At 49.8% G+C, this 21192-nt stretch overlaps 3 protein-coding genes and 1 pseudogene across 4 annotated transcripts in view; 1 reads left to right on the top strand and 3 right to left on the bottom strand.

Moving 5' to 3' along the window:
• The window catches only part of SERPINF2 (serpin family F member 2), a 222795-nt gene that overhangs the window by 128521 nt on the left and 73082 nt on the right, over positions 1-21192 (top strand). The window lies entirely within an intron of this gene.
• On the bottom strand, positions 76-6430 carry RILP (Rab interacting lysosomal protein). 2 transcript variants are annotated; one of them, XM_066263070.1, is made up of 8 exons: positions 5985-6430; positions 5816-5903; positions 5615-5721; positions 5283-5531; positions 4832-4977; positions 4335-4457; positions 1363-1446; positions 76-540 (listed from the first exon to the last, which is right to left on the bottom strand). In XM_066263070.1, the coding sequence occupies exons 1-8, from the start codon at positions 6210-6212 to the stop codon at positions 411-413; spliced, it is 1155 nt and encodes a 384-aa protein (XP_066119167.1). In that variant the 5' UTR covers positions 6213-6430; the 3' UTR covers positions 76-410. The 2 variants fall into 2 exon arrangements, with proteins under 2 accessions (XP_066119167.1, XP_066119166.1); XM_066263069.1 differs by having other exon boundaries at positions 5816-5909; positions 5985-6424.
• The window catches only part of PRPF8 (pre-mRNA processing factor 8), a 34705-nt gene continuing 21544 nt past the window's right edge, over positions 8032-21192 (bottom strand). The window contains exons 25-43 of the mRNA XM_066263068.1: positions 20039-20286; positions 19758-19937; positions 19436-19571; positions 19152-19321; positions 18862-18991; positions 18596-18742; positions 18327-18487; positions 17513-17704; positions 17025-17262; positions 16758-16886; positions 15441-15554; positions 15186-15359; positions 13890-14083; positions 13032-13271; positions 12793-12934; positions 9074-9214; positions 8798-8937; positions 8493-8695; positions 8032-8358 (exon numbers count right to left, since the gene is read on the bottom strand). Of these exons, the coding sequence (XP_066119165.1) occupies positions 8204-8358; positions 8493-8695; positions 8798-8937; positions 9074-9214; positions 12793-12934; positions 13032-13271; positions 13890-14083; positions 15186-15359; positions 15441-15554; positions 16758-16886; positions 17025-17262; positions 17513-17704; positions 18327-18487; positions 18596-18742; positions 18862-18991; positions 19152-19321; positions 19436-19571; positions 19758-19937; positions 20039-20286 (3234 nt within the window). The 3' untranslated portion in view covers positions 8032-8203. The remainder of the gene's footprint in view (positions 8359-8492; positions 8696-8797; positions 8938-9073; positions 9215-12792; positions 12935-13031; positions 13272-13889; positions 14084-15185; positions 15360-15440; positions 15555-16757; positions 16887-17024; positions 17263-17512; positions 17705-18326; positions 18488-18595; positions 18743-18861; positions 18992-19151; positions 19322-19435; positions 19572-19757; positions 19938-20038; positions 20287-21192) is intronic.
• On the bottom strand, positions 11250-11922 carry LOC136324839 (small ribosomal subunit protein uS5 pseudogene; annotated as a pseudogene).

Genomic DNA, 21192 nt, shown 5'->3' with positions numbered 1-21192 from the left:
CTGCCATCACCCCTGGTTGAGCAGAGTGGAAATTAGGGGGCAGATCACTGACAGACAGACATGGAACAGTTTCTGGGTATCATGGGCAGATATTTTATTACAACAGCTTAGGCCATCAACACACATCTCTGGGAGGTAGGTAGCTCTCCATTTCATAGATGCAGAAACAGACTCAGAGAGGAAGCACTTTTATCATTTAGCTCAACAATATAGGGAAGGAAGGTAAGCTGAGCTCCCACACACGCCCTGGCTCGGCCAAGACTAGGAAAGAGCCTGAGAGGGCTGGGAAGAAGGGAGTTCTGGCCTCACTTGAGGTCACACATCCACTCATAGTCAGACTCCAAGGTCAGGCCTCTGGGGAACCTGAGGACCTCAGACAAACATGTTCACTGAGAGCAGAGCAGGGCCGGTCAGGAGCTCCCCATAGGCTCCAAGTGGGGTTGCTGTGGGGCCTCTTCTTCTCCCCCCAGCTGGCTGGGAGCTGTGCTGCTGGTCTTGGCTTCAGGGGCCTCTGCTTCACCCCGGTAACACAGGCCAAAGCTAGGGGGAGAACCAAGAAGCACTTTGAGCCTGGATGCCAGAGAGCAAGGACATGGGCTGAGGACAGGGGGTGGTAGGAAAAGGGGATACAATAGGAAAAAAGGGCAGCATGAGGCAGTGCGGAGGTCACGGGGCCAGGGTCAGAGATGCAGAAGGGAGGGGCATGCTCAGAGCTCAGGCCAGCAGGTGAACATCAGGGGAGAGGGAAAGGGAATGCACGAGGCAGTGCCGAGGTCACGGGGCCAGGGTCAGAGATGCAGAAGGGAGGGGCGTGCTCAGAGCTCAGGCCAGCAGGTGAACATCAGGGGAGAGGGAGAGGGGATGCATGAGGCAGTGCCGAGGTCACGGGGCCAGGGTCAGAGATGCAGAAGGGAGGGGCGTGCTCAGAGCTCAGGCCAGCAGGTGAACATCAGGGGAGTGGGAAAGGGGACGCACGAGGCAGTGCGGAGGTCCGGGGCCAGGGTCAGAGATGCAGAAGGGAGGGGCGTGCTCAGAGCTCAGGCCAGCAGGTGAACATCAGGGGAGAGGGAGAGGGGATGCACGAGGCAGTGCGGAGGTCACGAGGCCAGGCTCAGAGATGCAGAAGGGAGGGGCGTGCTCAGAGCTTAGGCCAGCAGGTGAACATCAGGGGAGAGGGAAAGGGCAGCATGAGGCAGTGCGGAGGTCACGGGGCCAGGGTCAGAGATGCAGAAGGGAGGGGCGTGCTCAGAGCTCAGGCCAGCAGGTGAACATCAGGGGAGTGGGAAAGAGGATGCTGAAGAACCAAGGTAGGGCCCCTTCTTCACCCCTACCACTTTTTCCCTTCCTCTTTCTCCAACATACAAACTCTGTATTCTGGACTCAGGGGGTGTGGGGTGGTCTCCCTTATCGCTGGAGAGCAGGATCCATGAGCCATCCTCATCGTCACTGAGACAGAGGAGAGAGGAAAATGGTGAGGGTCATTTATCAAGGGCAGGAGGGACAATGGGAGTACAGCTATGATCAGTCTTCTGTGAGCTTCCAGGAGCAAGCAGGGGAGGACAGAGTGACAACAAGGCCCCTACGGCTGGAAAGGAGACACTGGGAAGATAAAAAACATCTTGAGACTTTTATTTGATAGCCTTACAGACAGCAGGCCCCCTAGCAAGGCTGCAGTTATAGTCTTTTCTTTATTTTAAGTGAGAAGAGAGGAGGTAGAGAGACATACTCCTGCATGTGTCCTAACTGGGATCCACCCAGCAATCCCCATTTGGGGCCAAATCAACCCAGCTATCCTAAGTACCTGAGGCAGATGCTCAGAGTAACTGAGCTATCCTCAGTGCCCAGGGCTGACGCTCAGGACAATGGAACCACTGGCTGTGAGAAGGGAAGAGAGAAAGGAGGGGAAAGGAAGGAGAAGAGAAGCAGATGGCCACTTCTCACGTGTGCTGGGGATCAAACCCGAGATGTCTGCACATCAGGCTCTATCCACTGAGCAACCTGGCCAGGGCCTTTTTTTTTTTTTTTAGAGAGGAGAGAGACAGAGAGACAGAGAGAGAGAGAGAGAGAGAGAGGAGAGAGAGAGAGAGAGAGAGAGGGAAGGGGGGAGGAGCTGGAAGCATCAACCCCCATTGTCCTTGACCAGGCAAGCCCAGGGTTTCGAACCTTTCTCTCTTCCCTTCTCACAGCCAGTGGTTCCATTGTCCTGAGCGTCAGCCCTGGGCACTGAGGATAGCTCAGTTACTCTGAGCATCTGCCTCAGGTACTTAGGATAGCTGGGTTGATTTGGCCCCAAATGGGGATTGCTGGGTGGATCCCAGTTAGGACACATGCAGGAGTATGTCTCTCTACCTCCTCTCTTCTCACTTAAAATAAAGAAAAGACTATAACTGCAGCCTTGCTAGGGGGCCTGCTGTCTGTAAGGCTATCAAATAAAAGTCTCATTTCCAGGTCGATGCTTTATCCACTGCGCCACCACAGGTCAGGCCAGGGCCTTTTTTTTTAAAGACTTTATTTATTGATTTTACAGAGAGGAGAGAGATAAGGGGGAGGGGTGACAAGCAGGAAGCATCAACTCGTAGTAGTTGCTGCCTATATGTGCCTTGACCAGGCAAGCCCAGGGTTTCTAACTGGCAACCTCAGCATTCTAGGTCAACGCTTTATCCACTGTGCCACTACAGGTCATAGTTTTTGTTTTTTATTTGGGGGGGTCATTTTTGTTTTAAGAGAGAGAGAGAGAGAGAGAGAGACAGGAAGGGAGAGAGAGGGTGAGAGAGGGTGACAAGTACCAACTCATAGTTGCTTTCGCTTTAGTTGTGCACTGATTGCTTCTGAGAGAGGGAGGAGAGAGTAAGAACATCAACTTAGAGTTGCTTTCACTTTTAGTTATACATTGAGCTTCTCGTACGTGCCCTAACTGGGGCCGTGCCAATGACCCTTTGCTCAAGCCAGCAATTTTGGGCTTTTTGTGCCAGCAACCTTTGGGCTCAAGATGGTAAGCCAGTAACCTCGGAGCTTTGAACTGGCGACTTCAGCATTCCAGGTCGACGCTTTATCCACTGCACCAATATCTGTCAGGCTATTTTTTTTTTACTTACTAGATTACCAATTAATCATAAAAGGGTATAACTCAGGAATAGCCAGATGGGAGAGATGCATAGGGCAAGGCATGGGGAAAGGACAGGCGCTTCCATGCCCTCTCCAAGCCTCCATTAGTGCCCCATCCCCATGTGTTCATCAACCCAGAAGCTCTTTGAACCCAGTCCTTTTGGCTTTCTATGGAGGTCTCTACAGCTATAGTCTTACCACCCTGAGAACAAACAGATACAGCCAGGACAGGAAACCAAAAAAAGAATGTGGAGAAAGAGCATTAGCAGGATTCTTCCACAGGGTACACAGTGAGCAAGGCCAGTGGGAGCAGTGCGATCCAGGGAGAAGAGGGGCACGCTCAGGACAGCAGTCGGCACCAATCAGCAGGCCCAAGGGGTGAGCAGATAGTAGGCTCAGGGGGTGACCAGGCCAGAGGGACAAGCTCAGCAGGGCCGTTTGGATAGCATGCTCAAGGGATAACCGGGCCAGGTCGGTAGGTTCATGAGTGACTTGACTATGGTGGTAGGTTCAAGGTGTGACTAGGCTGAGGTGATAGGTTCAGTCTGAGACAAAAGACTCAGAAGATGCCTGATCAGTGGTGGAGTCGACCAGGAACGTGGATAAAGCATCAATCCAGAACACTCAGGTCGCCGGTTCAAAGCCCTGAGGTCACCAGCTCTGAGTGTGGGCTCCTCAGTGCAGGGTCATTGGCTTGAGTGGGGAAATCTTCCACACAATACCACAGTTTACTAGCTTGAGCCCAAAGGTAGCTGGCTTGAGCAAGGGTGTATGAGAAGTTAAATGTACAACTAAAGTGAAAGCAACTATAAGTTTCTCTATCAGAAGCAATCAGTGCACAGGCAACCACAAGTTGATTCGTCTCACTCTCTCTTAAAAGAAAAAAAGACTCAGGCTGGATCAGCAAGCTAAATGGGGTGACCAGATCAGGTCTGCTGGTGGCTAGGCTGGCTTGGAGCATGACTAGGCTGGATCACCAGGCTCAGCAGAACAAGGGCAGCTGGCTCAGTTAGAATGAAGGTAGGGCCTGACCTGTGGTGGCGCAGTGGATAAAGCATCAACCTGGAAATGCTGAGGTCGCTGGTTCAAAACCCTGGGCTTGCCTGGTCAAGGCACATGTGGGAGTTGATGCTTCCAGCTCCTCCCCCCTTCTCTCTGTCTCTCTCTCTCCTCTCTAAAAATGAATAAATAAAATTAAAAAAAAAAAAAGAATGAAGGTAGGGACATACCTGCTCTCTGTTTCCTCTGTGATCCCTAACATCTTGGCCTTGATCTTCTTCCGCTGCTTCCTGACAGCCACCTTCATGGCTTCCAGCAGAAGTCCAGGGACCCTCTGGTCTGTGAGCAGCTCCCTGCAGAAGAGGGGAAAGGGCAGGGACAAAGTGATGGGGATGCCAACAGTAAGTTTCACACTAAAGTATCCTTTTTTGAAACACTGCCTTCCTAACACCCCTCAAACTTTAGCTAATGTGTCCCTCCTAGGAATATTTCCTTGACTGCTGCTGGGGCTGCTGTGACCCTTTGTACTGCCCCCTTCCTCATCTGGATGAAGTTCCAGAAGGACAGGGGCTGTGTGATTCATGTCCTCCCAGTGTCCAGCACAGTGCCTGCCACATGTCATTTTTTATACATCAGTGAGCCAAAGGATGAAGCAGGTGACCTGAAACCCAGGAACAGGAGTGACTGGGGCCTCCTCAGCTTCCCGGCTCCTGCCCAGCGCCCTCACCGCTGGAAGTAGGCCAGCTCTTCCTTCAGCAGGAACACGTTGGCTTTGAGCTCATTCCGCTCCTGAAGGATCTGCTCAAGCTCTTCTCGACTGAAGCCGCACTGCCCTTCGTTGGAGGGATGCTGTGGCTGCTGCGGGGCATACGCCTGTGGAAGGGCAGGTTGGTCAGAGCGGCGCCTTGGCTGGAGTTCCTCTGCCCCTGGGTCCTCACAGGAGTGCTAGAGGTAGTAGTGGCTGGCAGAGAGCCTTGGGAAGCAAGGGCGCTACAACAGATGACACACCAGTGCTCTAGATGAGAGTGGGACAGAGGCTGGTTGAGGGGACACACTTGTGTTTCACCTCCAACTTCCCGCTGGACATGCTACGCAGCACAGCAAACCTTTCCCAAATGCCTACAAAGTGCCAGACGCTGTGAGTACCTGGAAGGGTCTTGACCTCAGCGGGCACTCACCAGGTCCTCAGGGGTCCCCGGAACTCCTGTTCCAGCAGTCACCAGCTCGGGCTTCTTCTGACTCTGCTCACACGCAAGACCCTCAGCCTGATCCCGTGCCCGCTCCTGAGCCAGCTCCACGGCTCCTTCACCCCGCAGTTCCCGCTCGCTCTCACGGTCCCCTGCGGCTCGCAGCTGGGTTTGCACTGCGGCCAGCTTGTGTCGCAACTCTGCATTCACCAGCAGGAGGCGCTGTAGCTGCTCCTGCAACTGGGGGTGGAGCAAATGGCAGCGCTGGCGGGCGGGGCGCAGAGAGAGCCCCGCCCCACGCCGTTACCTCTCCCCGCCCTCACTGCCTCGGTCTCCTGGCTGCGCTGCAGCAGGTCACGGTTGTGCGCCCGGAGTTCGTCCCGCTGTCGGTCGGTCAGTTCCTTGAGCTGCCGCAGCAATGCGCGCTCCTCTGAAGAATGGATGTTCTAGTGGTGACCCGCAGGCGGTAGACCCTGATTCGGCCCGACCCTGCCACCCTGACTCCCAGCGGGGCCCGCACTCACCCTGTGGGCCGAAAAGCAACTCTCTGCGGAGGTGCTCGTTCTCCTCCCGCAGCCGCTGCAACTCCAGTTCGGCTTGCTGCGCTGACACCTGCAGCTGGGGGAGTCCAGGCTCAGAGGGTTAAGCCCCAGCCGACCCCGCGGGTGGCAAAGGGAGGGGACAGTGACTCACCGAGTCGGGGGCGGGCCCCAGGGCAGCCTTTTCCAGGAGCTCCAGCGCCCGAACCACGAGAGGCACGAGCCCCGCCGCCGCCTCGGGGCCGAAGCGGCGCGCCAGCTCCTTCAGCTCATTGCCCAGGGCTCCCGCTAGATGGTACACGAGCTCTGCGGCCGTCTCTACCCCTGTGCCCATTCGAGGCCCCCAGCCATGCTCCCCAGGTGCAGCCCTCCTGGGTTCCATATCCCCCGAAGGCCAAAGGCTGCAACAGTCACCGGCCCCCCGCCCCAAACTGGGGCAGGAAAAAGCCAAATAGTTACCGCCCAGGAAGCAGTTTAGGGCAGTAGAGGGTGGGGTAGAAGCGAGAGGGGAGGAGCGATTAAGGAAAACAGCCTGGGGAAAGGAGACTGTGCTCTGGACTCTGTCCTGTTCAAGTCGCCAAGGTCACACGAAGCAGGACTGCCAACCTCCAGCCAGGCGTCCAAGAGCTGAAGCCCAGGGCTGTAAGTGGTTACTTCGCTAGTGCCCAATCCAGACTCCACCCCTATGTCTGGAGTCACGGGGCCCCATTTGGCTGCCACACACAGGCAAGAGGTGAGAAGTAGGAGGGTTGGCCCTGGCCTCAGCCAGAGACAGCCAACTGTCCAAACACGTGCCTGTTTCCCTGACCAGGAGTGACACAAAACTTAAGGGATTAGGCCGAGCACCACAGCTGCAGAGAACTCAGGGAAGGACAGCAACTGCTCCAAGGGATGTTGAAAAAGGAGTGATGATTTGCAAGTATTTTGGAGAAAACTGGCAAAGGTGTCAAGGTGGTAGGAGTGTGCAAGCCCAACCCCCACCTCAGTTCCGAGTCTAGGACAGTGGTTTTCAAAGTTTTTGAAGTTGGGCCACATTTAAAATCCTACAAATTGGAGGCGCACTAAATACAAATTCCTGAGAAATATGTTATAATAAGTCAAATATTAAAGAAAAAAAATAAAGTCCAAGCATGCTTTTATGGTAATTAAACGAAAATACAAAATTAAATTTGACATTAAAAAAACATTTTTATGTTACATTTTTTGAGTTATGCTTTTTAGAATTTGTGAAAAAAGAGGGGTTAAAAAATAAAAAAAAGGTTATCTTTTTATATATATAGATACATTCTTAGTAAGATTTAGTAAATTTGGCAGGTCCCGGTGCAAACGTGTTAAGTTTTTTCATTCTTGTGTTTATGAGAAACGTGAGCCTGGTGTGTCCTAGCGATTTATTCAATGTTTAGGCATATATTTGAAAGGCAAACTCTCATTTCCTCTTCAATACATTGTGAAGAATTCTTTTTACTTTTGTGTTGAGTGCAGAAAACCCCCACCATACATATCATCTTAACTTTATACCAAAGGATAGAATAAACTTGCCTCCAGTCTTTCTGGGGAACATGGGGGGGGGCAGGGGGGGCAGAGTGTAAACAATCCAGCACCACACCTTAACAAACAGCCTTTTGCAACCTAATAAGGCAAGTGAGGTGGGGGTTGGGCAGACTGTCAGCTTATAGCCAATTCCCCACACCTCTGTCCCCCAAAAATCTAAACTCCAAAAACCTGTGGGTTTTTGGTCTCCAATAGGCACATATTTCTCCAGAATACCATAGGGTGCACCTTGAAATCTTCTGGGGTAGTGGTTGGCAAACTCATTAGTCAACAAAGCCAAATATCAACAGTACAATGATTGAAATTTCTTTTGAGAGCCAAATTTTTTAAACTTAAACTATATAGGTAGGTACATTGTTTATCGAGATAGCACCTGCACATGGTATTTTGTGGAAGAGCCACACTCAAGGGGCCAAAGAGCCACGTGTGGCTCATGAGCCGCAGTTTGCCGACCACTGCCTAGGGCACAGCAGTGCCCCCACGCACCCTTTGAGAACCACTGGTCTAGGAGATATTTAGCCCTCCGTGTCTCGAATATGGGCCCTCCTTTCCCATCAAGACACAGCGCAGCAGCTTGCTGTTAACAAGTCTACTGTCCCACCAATCCTACACCCAGAATTTGAGCTCAGGGGAAAAAAACTCAAAAACTCCAATTTATACAAAATTTCTTTTATACTCTGTTCAGGATTACAAGCCACGAGGTCAACAACACAAAAACAAGCACAAAATACAGGAAAAGGGCCAAGCTGCTGAATGTCACCAGCTTGTGGTGGGGTCAAGGTTCCAGCCTGTGGGGAGTCTGAGCAGGAGGTGAGGAAACAATTAGGCGTAGAGGTCCTCTCGGTCGGCAGAGTAGACCTCACCTTCCTGCAGGAGGGCAAAATTGAGGAAGTGGGAGGGCCTGTGCACCTCATGGTAGAACTCTTTGGGGTTTGCCAGCTGCAGCTCATACTTCATGTTGGGATCATGCCGTACACCTTGGGGGTAAATGAAAACATCCAACATTAAAAAGGTCCACCTGCCTCACCCAGCTGCGGCCCCTGGGCCATGTCCAAACCAGAGTCAGGCCCCAAGTGCTAAGCATAACTGGCCTAACCCCATCCCCACTTACCCATAAAATTATAGTTCCATGAGGACTGGGCAGGTACCATAAAGAAGCCAAGGAAACGATCTGACAACAGCATTTGGACCCTCTCGTAGTGAGAAGGTAGGTAACCCTTGGGATTGTTGCCCTTGTCTGTGTTCTGGCGGCCCCATTCATAGCCACTAGGGGTCAGCTTGTAGGCTGTCAGTGTGCAGGAACCTGGTGTGAAGCTGAAAGGGATGAACATAAAATCAGAGCCTAGATCACCATTCTGGGCCCAGGCCCACAATGCCAGCCCACCATACTTTCTCCCAATGGGTGCTCAAGCCCACCTGCAGGTGATGATGATGGTTTTCTCGCCATCCCAAGATGGGTTGTCAGCCATGATCTTGGCATGGGTGGTGACATCCTGGGGTGATAACTGGGGGGACTCATTAGGCTGAGTGTGGATCCAACCTAAAGGTTCCATTTCCTATAGGCAAAGAGCAGTGAGAAACCATTTAGAGCCATATCTGCAGACCGGATTCCCACCTATGAGAGTAACATGCCTGCCTTCCCTCCCCCACCTTTAGAGCAGAAAGCTCCCATTCTCCCACACTCCCACTGACCTTGAGGTACTCATGCTGGGGCAGCTGGCTAGGCAGGTGTACAGTCTGGTGGGTGCCCCACTGTGGTACCATCACAATGCAGCGGATCTCCTTCACTTGGGGGTTATCTGGCGGGCTTACCCCGTACAGGTATCCTGCAATCTGGAGGCAAAGGAGTCAAGAACCAAAATGATTCTTAGTACCATCCTAGACTCTGGGCTGTTAGCCCTGAGTTTCCTTCCTTTCCCCAAGAACAAGGACAGAGTTTCTCAAAATAGACATAGAATCTACCACATCAGAATTACCTAGGGTGCTTGTTAACAACATTACATGGACCCAATCTCAAACTTACCACTTCAGAATCTTGAGTGGGGTCCAGGAATCTACATTACTCACATGCTACACAGTTGATTATTTAAGTACAGTATTCATAAACATACAAGCACACAAGCATGCAGCTTCTGAACATATCTTTAAAACCAGTACTAGGTGGTATTTTTTTTTCTTTGTATTTTTGTTAGGTGAGAATCAGGGAGGCAGAGATAGACTCCCGCATGCACTGGACTGGATCCACCCAGCAAGACCACTAGGGGGCATTGCTTTGCTGCAACTGGAGCCACTTTAGTGCCTGTGGAGAGGTCATTGTGCCATCCTCAGTGCCCGGGGCCAATTTGCTCCAATGGAGCCTTGGTTGTGGGAGGAGAAGAGATAGAGAGGGAGAGAGGGGGAAGGGTGGGGAAGCAGATGGTTGCTTCTCCTTTGTGCCCTAACTGGGAATCAAACCTGGGACACCCACATGCCAGGCCCACTCTCTACCACTGAGCCAACTGGCCAGGGCTCAATACTAGGTAGTATTTTAAATTTTATACTGCCATCAAGAAAATTAAGAGGATCCGTGTTCCTATAAACTCACCCACACAAGATTTTAACTTTTCAAATTCATCAGAGGCCATAAATGGTGTTTTATAACACATGAGTTTCTTTGATTACTAGTAAAGGTGAACACCTTTTCATACTGTATTTGCCGCCTGTACTTCTTTTTCTAAATTACATTCATAGTCTTTGCCCATTCTTCTAGTTATCATTTAAAAAAAAAACTACCTGAGGCTCTGGCCAGTTGGCTCAGCGGTAGAGTGTCGTCGACCCACCGTGTGGAAGTCCTGGGTTTGATTTCCAGCCAGGGCACACAGGAGAAGCACCCATGTGCTTCTCCATCCTTCCCCCTTTCCTTTCTCTGTTTCTCTCTTCCTCTCCCACAGCCAAGGCTCCATTGGAGCAAAAAGTTGGCCTGGGCACTGAGGATGGCTCCAAGGCCTCTGCCCTCAGGTGCTAGAATGGCTCTGGTTGAGCAGAGCAACGCCCTAGACGGGCCGAACATCGCTCCCTGGCAGGCATGCCAGGTGGATCCCGGTCAGGCGCATGCGGGAATCTATCTGCCTCTGCCCCGCTTCTCATTTAGGGGAAAATAAATAAATAAAAATAAATCATCTGAGAATTCCCTATTCCAGATCCTAATTCATTATATCTAGAGTTATAAATATATGTATATATATATTTATATATGTAAGTTTGTATATACTTATATATGTATATATGTTATTTGGAGTGAGAGAGAAAGGATAAGAAGCATCAACTCATAGCTGGGCACCTTATTAGTTCATTGCTCTCTCATATGTGCCTTGACTAGGAGGCTGCAGCAGAGCCAGTGACCCTGCACTCAAGCCAGTGACCATGGGGTCATGTCTACAATCCCACGTCAAGCCAGCGACCTCAGGACTTCAAACGGGTCTTCAGTGTCCCAAGCCTACACTGTAGCTACTGCACCACTGCCTGGTTGGGCACAAATATATATTTTTTTAACAGGCTTCTTTTTTTTATAAAATTGTGTGGTGTCCACAGCTGGAGCTGGGGTCCTCTGCACAGAAACTCTGGTGTGGGTCTTTACAAGATGGTCAGTGAATTCCTGATAGAGAGATTTGGGGAACACCATCTCTTTCCAGAGTCAGGGGTGAGAGAGCTGTAGGTATTAGAGACGGCATCAGAGGTGACCTTGGAGCCCTGGCCAGATAGCTCCATTGGCTGAGCTTAGCTCTGAAGCATAGAGGTTGCTGGTTTCATCACTGGTCAGAGCACACACAGGAACAGATCAATGTTTCTGTCTCTCTCACTCCCTTCCTCTCTCTCAAATTAATTTTTTTTAAAAAGGTGGCCTTGGCAAAGATGCCCAGGGTGGCAGTACAGTGGTGTGGCAGTTAGTCACACCAGCCAGCAGCAGCAGCTTCTTGGGCACAGAGGCTGGGATGATGCCAGTGCTCCTGGGGGCAGGGATGAGGTACACAAGCACAGTCACAGCACCCAGTCACCTGGCAAGGGATGGTATGGGGCTTGCTGATCTTGTTTCCAGTCGCCTCAGCACACAAGGAAAACAGAGAACTTGGCCAGGATGATGACCCCATGGATGGCAGTGGCTACTTCCTTTGAGCACTTAACACTCAGACCAACATGTCCACTGTAGTCCCAAATGGTGACAAATGCCTTGAACTGGGTCCTCTGGCCAGTGCATGTTGCTTTTGCCTGGGCATAATCTTCAAAACCTTACCCTTGAAGGATGCCCCCAAGAAAATGTCAATGATCTCAGATTCCTTGGTGGGCAGAGAAAATAGATCTCTTCCAGAGACTTGATCTTCATGTCCCTGACCAGGTGGCCCAGCTCGGTGATGAGGATGCCCTTTGTCCTCAGCCTTGCTTCCGGGAGCTCCATGGCCTTGGCCTGAACCCCCCTGTGACCCCAGACACAGAAGCTACAGTCCCGTTCCAGGGCCAGTGGAACCTACAAGCAGGTCCCCTGCACCACTGGCATCATCGGCCATTTGGTATTTCCTCAGAAAATAAGCTTTTCTTTATGCTTTTAGTTTGTCTTTTGTGGTACACCCTTCATCACATACATTATTCATTTTTTTCCCCCAGAGACAGAGCGAGAATCAGAGAGAGGGATAGATAGGGACAGACAGACAGGAACGGAGAGAGATGAGAAGCATCAATCACCTGTTTTTCATTGTGACACCTTAGTTGTTCATTGATTGCTTTCTCATATGTGCCCTGACTATGGGCCTTCAGCAGACCGAGTAACCCCTTGCTCAAGCCAGCAACCTTGGGTTCAAGCTGGTGAACTTTTTGCTCACCCCAGATGAGCCTGTGCTCAAGCTGGCAACCTCAGGGTCTCGAACCTGGGTCTTCCACATCCCAGTCCGACGCTCTATCCACTGCACCACTACCTGGTCAGGCTATATTATTCATTTTGATTGTAGTTGTAACATGCTTTGTGTTTTAAGAAGGCTATCCCAAAACTAAGGTAATAATTTCTTCTAATATTCTACAGTTTAGTATTTTGCATTCAGATCTTTACTAGACCTGGATTTTATTTTTGTAAGTGGTGTGAGACCTGGATCTCGATTACTTTTTCTGGACATTCTTAATCTTACAGACTTGATAATGCCATTATTTATTATATACACATGACTGTTTCTGACTATATGCTACACTCTTAATTGCTGTAACTTTATAAATTTTATAGATCTGGTAGGGGCCCAAACCATCCTTGTTGTCTTGGTTATCCTTGTATCTTTACTTATCCATGTATTTTGAAACCAGCACCTCAAGTTCCAGGAAACCTTAGGTGAGTTTTAGATTCATAAAATGTTTGGGCTCCCACTGTGGTCTAGTTGAACACACTTACTCACTTGGGCCCGAAGGTCAGATATGCAGATAAACTTCTTAAGCACATTCTTGGGAAGAATATAGGTATAACCAGTCTCCTTGATGTCATCAGATGAAACATAGATGTGATTGGTCCTTAGGTGCAGGTTGGCAGCAGAGATGGCCCTAAAAACAGGTAGGGATGTCAACATTTCTCAACCCAAGCACCCTAAGTTGTACCAGCAGGCCCTTTAATCTCCACCTCTGTTGCCCCTTACAGTACCTGACTCTCCATTCAGTTTTAGATGAGAAAGTCTGGGTCTCATAGTTGCTGGTGGTAGAGGTGATGATCTCATCACCGTGCTTGTTAACAGTACGAGTCTGTGTTGCAGTCAGTTGTGACTGTTCCTTGGTCTGCTTCTCAATCTCAGCTATCTGCTGCCGCTGCTGTGAGGGTGCTGAGATCTCCATTCCCAGGATGATGTCTCGAATTTCTGATTGTGTCAATGATGCTACATTCACACTGTGAGGACAGAGTGGGTCATACCACAAGGATCCCTTCCCCTTGGTCACTTATGCCTCAATGGCAAGAATGTAACTTGGTGGTACAGGTGAGCCCATATTACTCCAGACTATTCTCAAGTGACACTTGAAAAGGAAGTATGGAGCGGATCTGCACTAATATTGGTAAGATTCATCACATCCCAGATGGCCCTGTGCATGTGCACCTTTCAGCCCTGCTCAATCCTGTTCAGCATCCATACCTTCCATTTATTCTCAGTAAGTGCCCTAGCACAGGATAATTCTCAAAAACAGAAATCCTAAAACATGTTCTCAGAGCTGCAGCTGTCAGTCAACCTAAGGGATACCTAGAAATCTATGGATGCTTTGGATCCCACAATAACCAGAAAGGAGAAGGAAGAAAGGTATGTGTGCTCTATTAACTAATAGTGGTACCTCAGGGTCTTGGATGTTAAAACTTCCTGTAATGTATGGACAATAAAGAAATACCCTGCTCACAATGGCAACAGTGCCTTCACGGAGAAACAATGCCCAAGAGCCAGCATGAAGCCCGACACTTCCTTCCTTTCTTCTATAGCCATCTCCCAGGACATCTTGTCTCCCCACCACCACTGCTCACTTGTTTTTCTTGCCGTAGTCAGCCAAGATAAGATCCTTGAGCTGCACCTCCACCTTAATCCACTCCTCATCAGTCAGGGTAGGCCAGATGTGGTGTGGTTCTGTAATAGTAGTCTTGTCTGGCTTCAGGATCACCTTTGCCCGGTCATTGTTCACATGCAGGGCGCGCAGAATCAAGATGAGGCGGGAGAAAGCCTAGGAAGAGATGAGGCGGCATGGGGGGAGGTCAGCCACTGTTCTCTTCCTCCTTCCTTGGTCCTATTTTTTCAGGGAACCCAGAAACTGATTTCAAACTCTTAAGGTGCTGACCCCTAACCCCTCACCATGAGTCAGAGCACAGAGTCACTGTCCACAGGTTGAAGATGTGAAAATGGCCCCTTGTGTTTTGGCTCTAGCCTGTGGTTAGAGCCAAAACACAAGATTTTCTCATGGCCCCAAGCCCACTCTTTTTTTTTTTTTTTTTTGGTATTTTTCTGAAGTTGGAAACGGGGAGGCAGACAGACTCCCGCATGCGCCTGACCAGAATGCACTCGGCATGCCCACCAGGAGGCGATGCTCTGCCCATCTGGGGCGTTGCTCTGTTGCAACCAGAGCCATTCTAACGCCTGAGGCAGAGGCCACGGAGCCATCCTCAGTGCCCGGGCCAGCCTTGCTCCAATGGAGCCTTGGCTGCAGGAGGGGAAGAGAGAGACAGAGAGGAGGAGAGGGGGAAGGGTGGAGAAGCAGATGGGCGCTTCTCTTGTGTGCCCTGCCTGGGAATCGAACCCGGGACTCCTGCACGCCAGGCCGACACCCCACCACTGAGCCAACCGGCCAGGGCCCCAAGCCCACTTTTTTTTTTTTTAAAGGGATTTTCTTTATTTATTTGTATTTTTTCTGAAGCTGGAAACGGGGAGAGACAGTCAGACAGACTCCCGCATGCGCCCGACCGGGATCCACCCAGCACGCCCACCAGGGGCGATGCTCTGCCCACCAGGGGGCGATGCTCTGCCCCTCCGGGGCGTCGCTCTGCCACGACCAGAGCCACTCTAGCACCTGGGGCAGAGGCCAAGGAGCCATCCCCAGCACCCAGGCCATCTTTGCTCCAATGGAGCCTCGCTGTAGGAGGGGAAGAGAGAGACAGAGAGGAAGGAGGGTGGGGTGGGGTGGAGAAGCAAATGGGCGCTTCTCCTATGTGCCCTGGCCAGGAATCGAACCCAGGTCCCCCGCACGCTAGGCCGATGCTCTACCGCTGAGCCAACCGGCCAGGGCCCCAAACCCACTCTTAAAGCAACCTCTTCGTAAGGTGGCTTCATACCGTGTAAGATGAGATAGTCTTGAGCCAGTCATCATAGAGGTTAAAGAGAACCATCTGGGGCTCAGTGGCTTTCAGGATGAGGTCCCCAAACTTCTCCACCTTGAGACAAGCCTGGAAAGGGAGTTGGAGCTCTGATCCTTTAATCACAATATTAGGGAAGTCCAGCAAGTGCACCTGAAACAAGATCAAATCCAAAATTAGAAACAGAACCTACAAATCTCAGACTTCCTCTCTTCTACTTCAAACACTTCTCACCTCCAGTGGATCCAGCATGCCCTTTCTGGTGACAATGATCTGCTTAGGCTGCTCCTCCACAGGGAGAGAACGGATCAGGGCAGCCACCTCCTCAGCTGTCTTCCACTTAGCCAACTAAAAAGCAAGAGAAGAAAATGGAAATTGAATTGCTATCCTCCCAGGTAAACTAGAACAGAAGATCCTAGTGATGAAATAATCAAACTATGTTTCTAATGAGTACTGCTACTGAATGTTAGGTACCTTACCCCAAAGGGTTTTTCAACCTAGCTGGCTATAGCAAACTAATACAAGCCAATATTTGATTGTACAACACTATGTCAGGGACAAAAGAAATCAAGACTAAAGGTCATAAAGAGCTGCAGTAAGACTGTGAGAAACAGAGGAAAGAAGAGAGTTCATTCTAGAAAGAGAGCTATATAAACAAAGCCACAAAGGTGGAGAGTAGCATCAGGGTTTTGGGGTACTAGGACGCTGGACTAATTACAAGAGGAAACACACTATAAAGGAAGAGAGGTTGTGACTGGACAGGTGACAGCCCAGTCAGACATTAAGTGTCTAAGAAGCCAAAGAAGAGTTAATTCAGCAAGAAGGGGTGACCAAAGGCTTTGAGGTAGAGAAGAAACTTGGTGAAAGTGGTATTTTAAGACTGCTTGTTCCCTTGCCCTGGCTGGTTGGCTTAGCAGGAAAGTGTAGGCCCAGCATGTGGATGTCTTCGGTTTGATTCCTGGCCAGGGCACACAGGAGAAGTGCCCATCTGCTTCTCTACCATTCCCCCTCTCCTTTCTCTCTCTTCCCTTTCCACAGCCAAGGCTCCATTGGAGCACAGTTGGCCCGGCGCTGAGGATGGCTCTATGGCCTCCGCCTCAGGCACTAGAATAGTTCTGGTTGCAACTGGAGCAACACTCCACTTGGGCAGAGCACCGCCCCCTAGCCGGCATGCCAGGTGGATCCTGGTCAGGCGCATGCAGGAGTCTGTCTCTCTACCTCCCCGCTTCTCACTTCAGGAAAAAAAAATTGCCTGTTCCCTTTAGAAAGATGATTTTTGGTAGCCCTGTTCGAGAGATTAGAGGTAGGAGATTCAGAAAGCAGAGACCTGATGGTAAGTAACGAAGGACCTCATACACTCTTAGACTTTCTAGAGAATACTTCCCAAGTTAAGTGATCGAGGGGATAAGTTCAAATGAGCTGCCCTCAATCTTTCAGAGAGAAACAGGAGATTTTCTCTTCATCTCATACCCACCCACCCACCCTCCACACCCACATACCAAGGATTAAGAGGCAAGTTTCTACAGCCTCTCTGTCCTATAAATGACTCACCTGCCCCAAACGTTTCTGTCCAGCCCACACAGATGTGTGGATTATCTTGAGGAAAAGCTGCCCTGTGCGTGGGTTGAAGATGAAGATGGCCCCATTGATGGGCTTGGTTGTCAAGTTCCCTTCAAAGGTCTAACGAACAATTACATCAGTCAGCATGGCCTAGCCACATCCATCCATCTTTCATTCCAATATGCACACACTTGCCCTATCACCCTCCCATAGGCATCTGGAGTCCCACACCCCTACATTGCTTGTAACCCTTCTTACCTTGTGAATAGTCACTCTGTAGACATTAGTGTCATCCACAAACCAAATAATCTGGTTGGAGAAGAGCTCACCATAGTTCTGAGAGGACAGATAAGGCTCAGTGGGCTCAGATGAATAGAGCTGCAGGCCCTTGCGAATCCGTTCACGTAACACGTACAAGGCAGGGTTTGCCTTCATGATCTTGGCCATGGCCTGCTGTATAAGAGGCTTGCTGCCTGGGAACCAGTTTCCATAGGCACTGTGAAGGTTGAAGAGGCAAGAAAAGTTAGACCAGGCTGGTAGCCTCAGGAATAAGGGAAATTGCAACTCCACGGAGGAGGAAAGATTGTTGGCCAGGCTACTAAGTGTCTGCTCATATACACAGAGGCAGGGAAAAAGACCCAGTGACCCAGAGAAGGAAAGAATTGAATCTCACCTGAGCAAACTAAAAACCATGTGTATGTTAAAGTGTGGGACTAATGGAAAATATGGGCTTCTCCCCACCTTACCTGTGCAGGTTATAGGCCAGGTCAATGGCAATGAGCACACCCGTGGGTGAAGGGTAGATACTCATGTTGTCTGTGGTGTAGTCCAAGAATTTGGCCCGGGCATAGCGCTCAATGTCATGGGAATCATAGTCCCCCCAGCGCAACTGGATGTCAATCCAATACTTCTGAGTGGTGGTGCTGTCCATCACATCCCTGAGGGTGGAGAGGGGTCAGGAGTCCAGACCTCTAGAAAGCCACTGACACAACCCCAAGAACTGCTAATCACTACATGTAAACCTTAAAACCAGGCCCTCTACCTCTTCCAAATGAGCCAGATCTCCAGAGAACCAGCAGACTTGGCTGAGGGTACCCACAGGATCCAGGGGTAGCACTGGGTCCAAGTTAGAAAGAAAGACAGGCAAGGACAATTTCTAAAGCAGTACTGCTATAAGAATAGTAATACTGCCTGACCAGGCGGTGGCACAGTGGATAGAGCATCAGACTGGGATGCAGAGGACCCAGGTTCGAGACCCTGAGGTCGCCAGCTTGAGTGCGGGTTCATCTGGCTTAAGCAAGGCTCACCAGTTTCAGTCCAAGGTCACTGGCTCGAGCAAAGAGTCTACTATAGCCCCCCGGTCAAGGCACATATAAGAAAGCGATCAATGAACAACTAAGGTGCGGCAATGAAGCATTGATGCTTCTCGTCTCTCTCCCTTCCTGTCTCTGCCCCTATCTGTCCCTCTCTCTGACTCTGTCTCTGTCACCAAAAAAAAAAAAAAAAGACTAGTAATACTAAGGTTCCTGGATGCCTAGGGCTGGGCCATAAGGCACTTACTTGGAGTCTGCCAGCAATGAGGGCCGGGAAACATTCCACTTATAGGAGGCAAAAAGCAGGATATCTGCACAAGAAGAGTTCATTTTATAGGACTTTCGGGGGTGGATTGTCTCCTTTTGTACTGTCTCAATTTCCAGTGCATCTAGTTCCTGATCAAACACCTAGAGGCGAAGGTAGAAAGGTTATGACTGGATATGGAGGCCCACTCAGAATAAAGATATCTGGTACCACGACAGAAGTCTCATCCTCTCCCCTCAATTCTAGCCCACCTGACACAAGTCCATCACAATGCTCTCATGGATTTTCTGCCACAAGTGAGCTCGGAAGATCTGGATGAGAGAGATCTTCAGTGTGGGGATCTTGCCATGCATGAAGATACCTGTCAGGTCCAGCTGCACCTGAAAGCCTACGTACACCTGACAGGAAAAAGAAAGTGACACTAGAGATCAAGAGACACTGCTTCTCAGGACATAATTAAGGAAGCAGATACACTTGTTTTTAGCTTTTATCTCCCATGTCTACCAATCCTACTCACATTAGCTCGGTTGATGGTTGGAGACCACCAGAGGGTGAATCTACGATTGGGAATCTGGTTCAATCCTGACCGCTGAGCATTAGTTAGCTTCTTCCACTTCATAGACTCCTCAAAACCACTGGCCTTCTCCCTGGGAATCAGAAGAGACCAGGTAAAGTGACACTGTGTCATCTCCCAGAGTACTGCTGACTTCCTGGGGGTGGCCATCTAGAACACAACAGCCCACAAGGGGTGAGCTCAGAGAGCTGTAAAAGGAGAGGGTCGCTGTTAGAGCAGACGTGAACTCTCACCAGAAAAGCCCTTCCCAGGTGGGAAAGTAAGTCCCCTTGAAGAGTGTGTGCTCCAGAATGCCTTCCACGCCACCCAGGGCTTGGATCATGTCTGTACGGTAGTTGTTCAGGTTCCAGAGCTTCCCATCATGTCGCTGGTGTGTCCACCAAAAAGGGTTCTGCTTCAAAACCTAGATGGCAAGAAAAGTATGGTCAAGCTTCTGGGTGCCTACTGCCCCAGGTTCCCAGAATGGCCACAGAGTCTCCTAATTCAGGGAAAACCTCTCCATTATCCCTCCATGGACCTGGTACTGCTTAAAGTCAGTTCGAACACGCCAGCCCTTATCATAAGCCAATGTGTGACGGTCCTTCTGGAAGAGGGTATTGATTCGAGGAATGCCACGATCCCATGAATCTTCTAGATCTTCTAAGGTTAGTCGTCTGGCAAAGAAAAAAGATCAAAGTCAAATATGTGCTGTAAGAAGAGTTCAGCATACCCCATAACTAAGGATAATAAAAAGGGTCAGATGTAAAACCTACTTCCTTCTCTCCATAAAAATGTGTCATGCAGGGCTCAATGGTTACTCCCACACCCCACAGGACTGCCATGTCCTCCTGGATGCCCACCTGTTTTGAGCAATGGCCTCTTGTCTCTTCAGTGCATACTCAGCCCAGACCCGCTGAGAATCAATGAACTCACTCTCCCATGGCTGTATGTAGCGGTACAAGTTGGGAATTAGCTGGTCTTCTTCATGGCTCATTCCTGAACGAAAGTGTGTAATACCTACGTCTGTCTGCTTGGACCACCTGTTTTGGGGCACAACGAAAGTCAGAGAAAAATTAAACCCTCAATGTAAAAAAATATCCTCTTCCCTCAGAGTCTAGCAAAATTTTCAGCCAAGACCTACCTGAGGTCAGACTGGGGGATAAGCACATGGCCCATTGAAAGCATGCCAAGTCCACCCAATTCCTTAGGGGTGTAGAACACAACAGGGGGGAACCGACTAGGCATCTTGGAATTGAGGCCAATCTTGATACGAGTCTGTATCTTGTTCTCACACTTCACCAGCAAGTCCAGGAGCTCCTGAGTGTTCACCACAGCCTCCCGAAAGTATGTCATAAGGCCAATTAGGGCTGTGTTCCACTTATTCACAATCTGAAGATAGTGAGAAAGAAATTCTAGATGAACCATTGGGTGGGGGGAAGACAGACTCCTTAGTCCAGTTAGTTATATTGTCCCTAGTTCTCAAGAAAGATTTCAACTCAAGGTCATTAGGAAAGTATATATAAATACTTGACACCCATTGGGGTGTTTTAAGACAGTGACAAGTGTTAGCAAGTGGAAAAAATGGAACTCTCATATACTGCTAGTAGGACAGTGAAATAATGAAGTCACTTTGAAAAATACACTACTGGTTCCTGGCCTGTGGTGGCGCAGTGAATAGTGTTGATCTGGAACGATGAGGTCAGTGTGGTTCGAAACCCTGGGCTTGCCCAGTCAAGGCACATACGAAAATCAATAAATGAACCACCGAAGTGAAGCAATTATAATCTCACTCCCTCTCTCTCAAATCAATAAATAAAATCTTAAAAAAAATAAAAAAGTAAATATGGCAGGGAGAGAGATGAACAGGTAGAGAACAGAATTTTTAGGACAGTGAAAATACTCTGTACAGCCTTGTCTGAGTAGCTCAGTTGGTAGAGCACTGTCCTGATATGCCAAAGTTGAGGGTTTGATCCCCAGTTAGAGCATATACAAGAATCAACCAATGAATGCCTATTAAATAAGTGGACCCAAAAATTGATGTTTCTAAAATCAATCAATAAAATTTTTTTTAAAAAGTACTATGTGAGGCCCTGGCCGGTTGGCTCAGCGGTAGAGCGTCAGCCTAGCGTGCGGAGGACCCGGGTTCGATTCCCGGCCAGGGCACACAGGAGAAGCGCCCATTTGCTTCTCCACCCCTCCGCCGCGCTTTCCTCTCTGTCTCTCTCTTCCCCTCCCGCAGCCAAGGCTCCATTGGAGCAAAGATGGCCCGGGTGCTGGGGATGGCTCTGTGGCCTC

This window comes from Saccopteryx bilineata, chromosome 2, assembly GCF_036850765.1.
Source record: "Saccopteryx bilineata isolate mSacBil1 chromosome 2, mSacBil1_pri_phased_curated, whole genome shotgun sequence".
Lineage (NCBI taxonomy): Eukaryota > Metazoa > Chordata > Mammalia > Chiroptera > Emballonuridae > Saccopteryx > Saccopteryx bilineata.
Note: the sequence above shows the minus strand (reverse complement) of the source record. Positions and strands in the feature narration are given on the sequence as shown.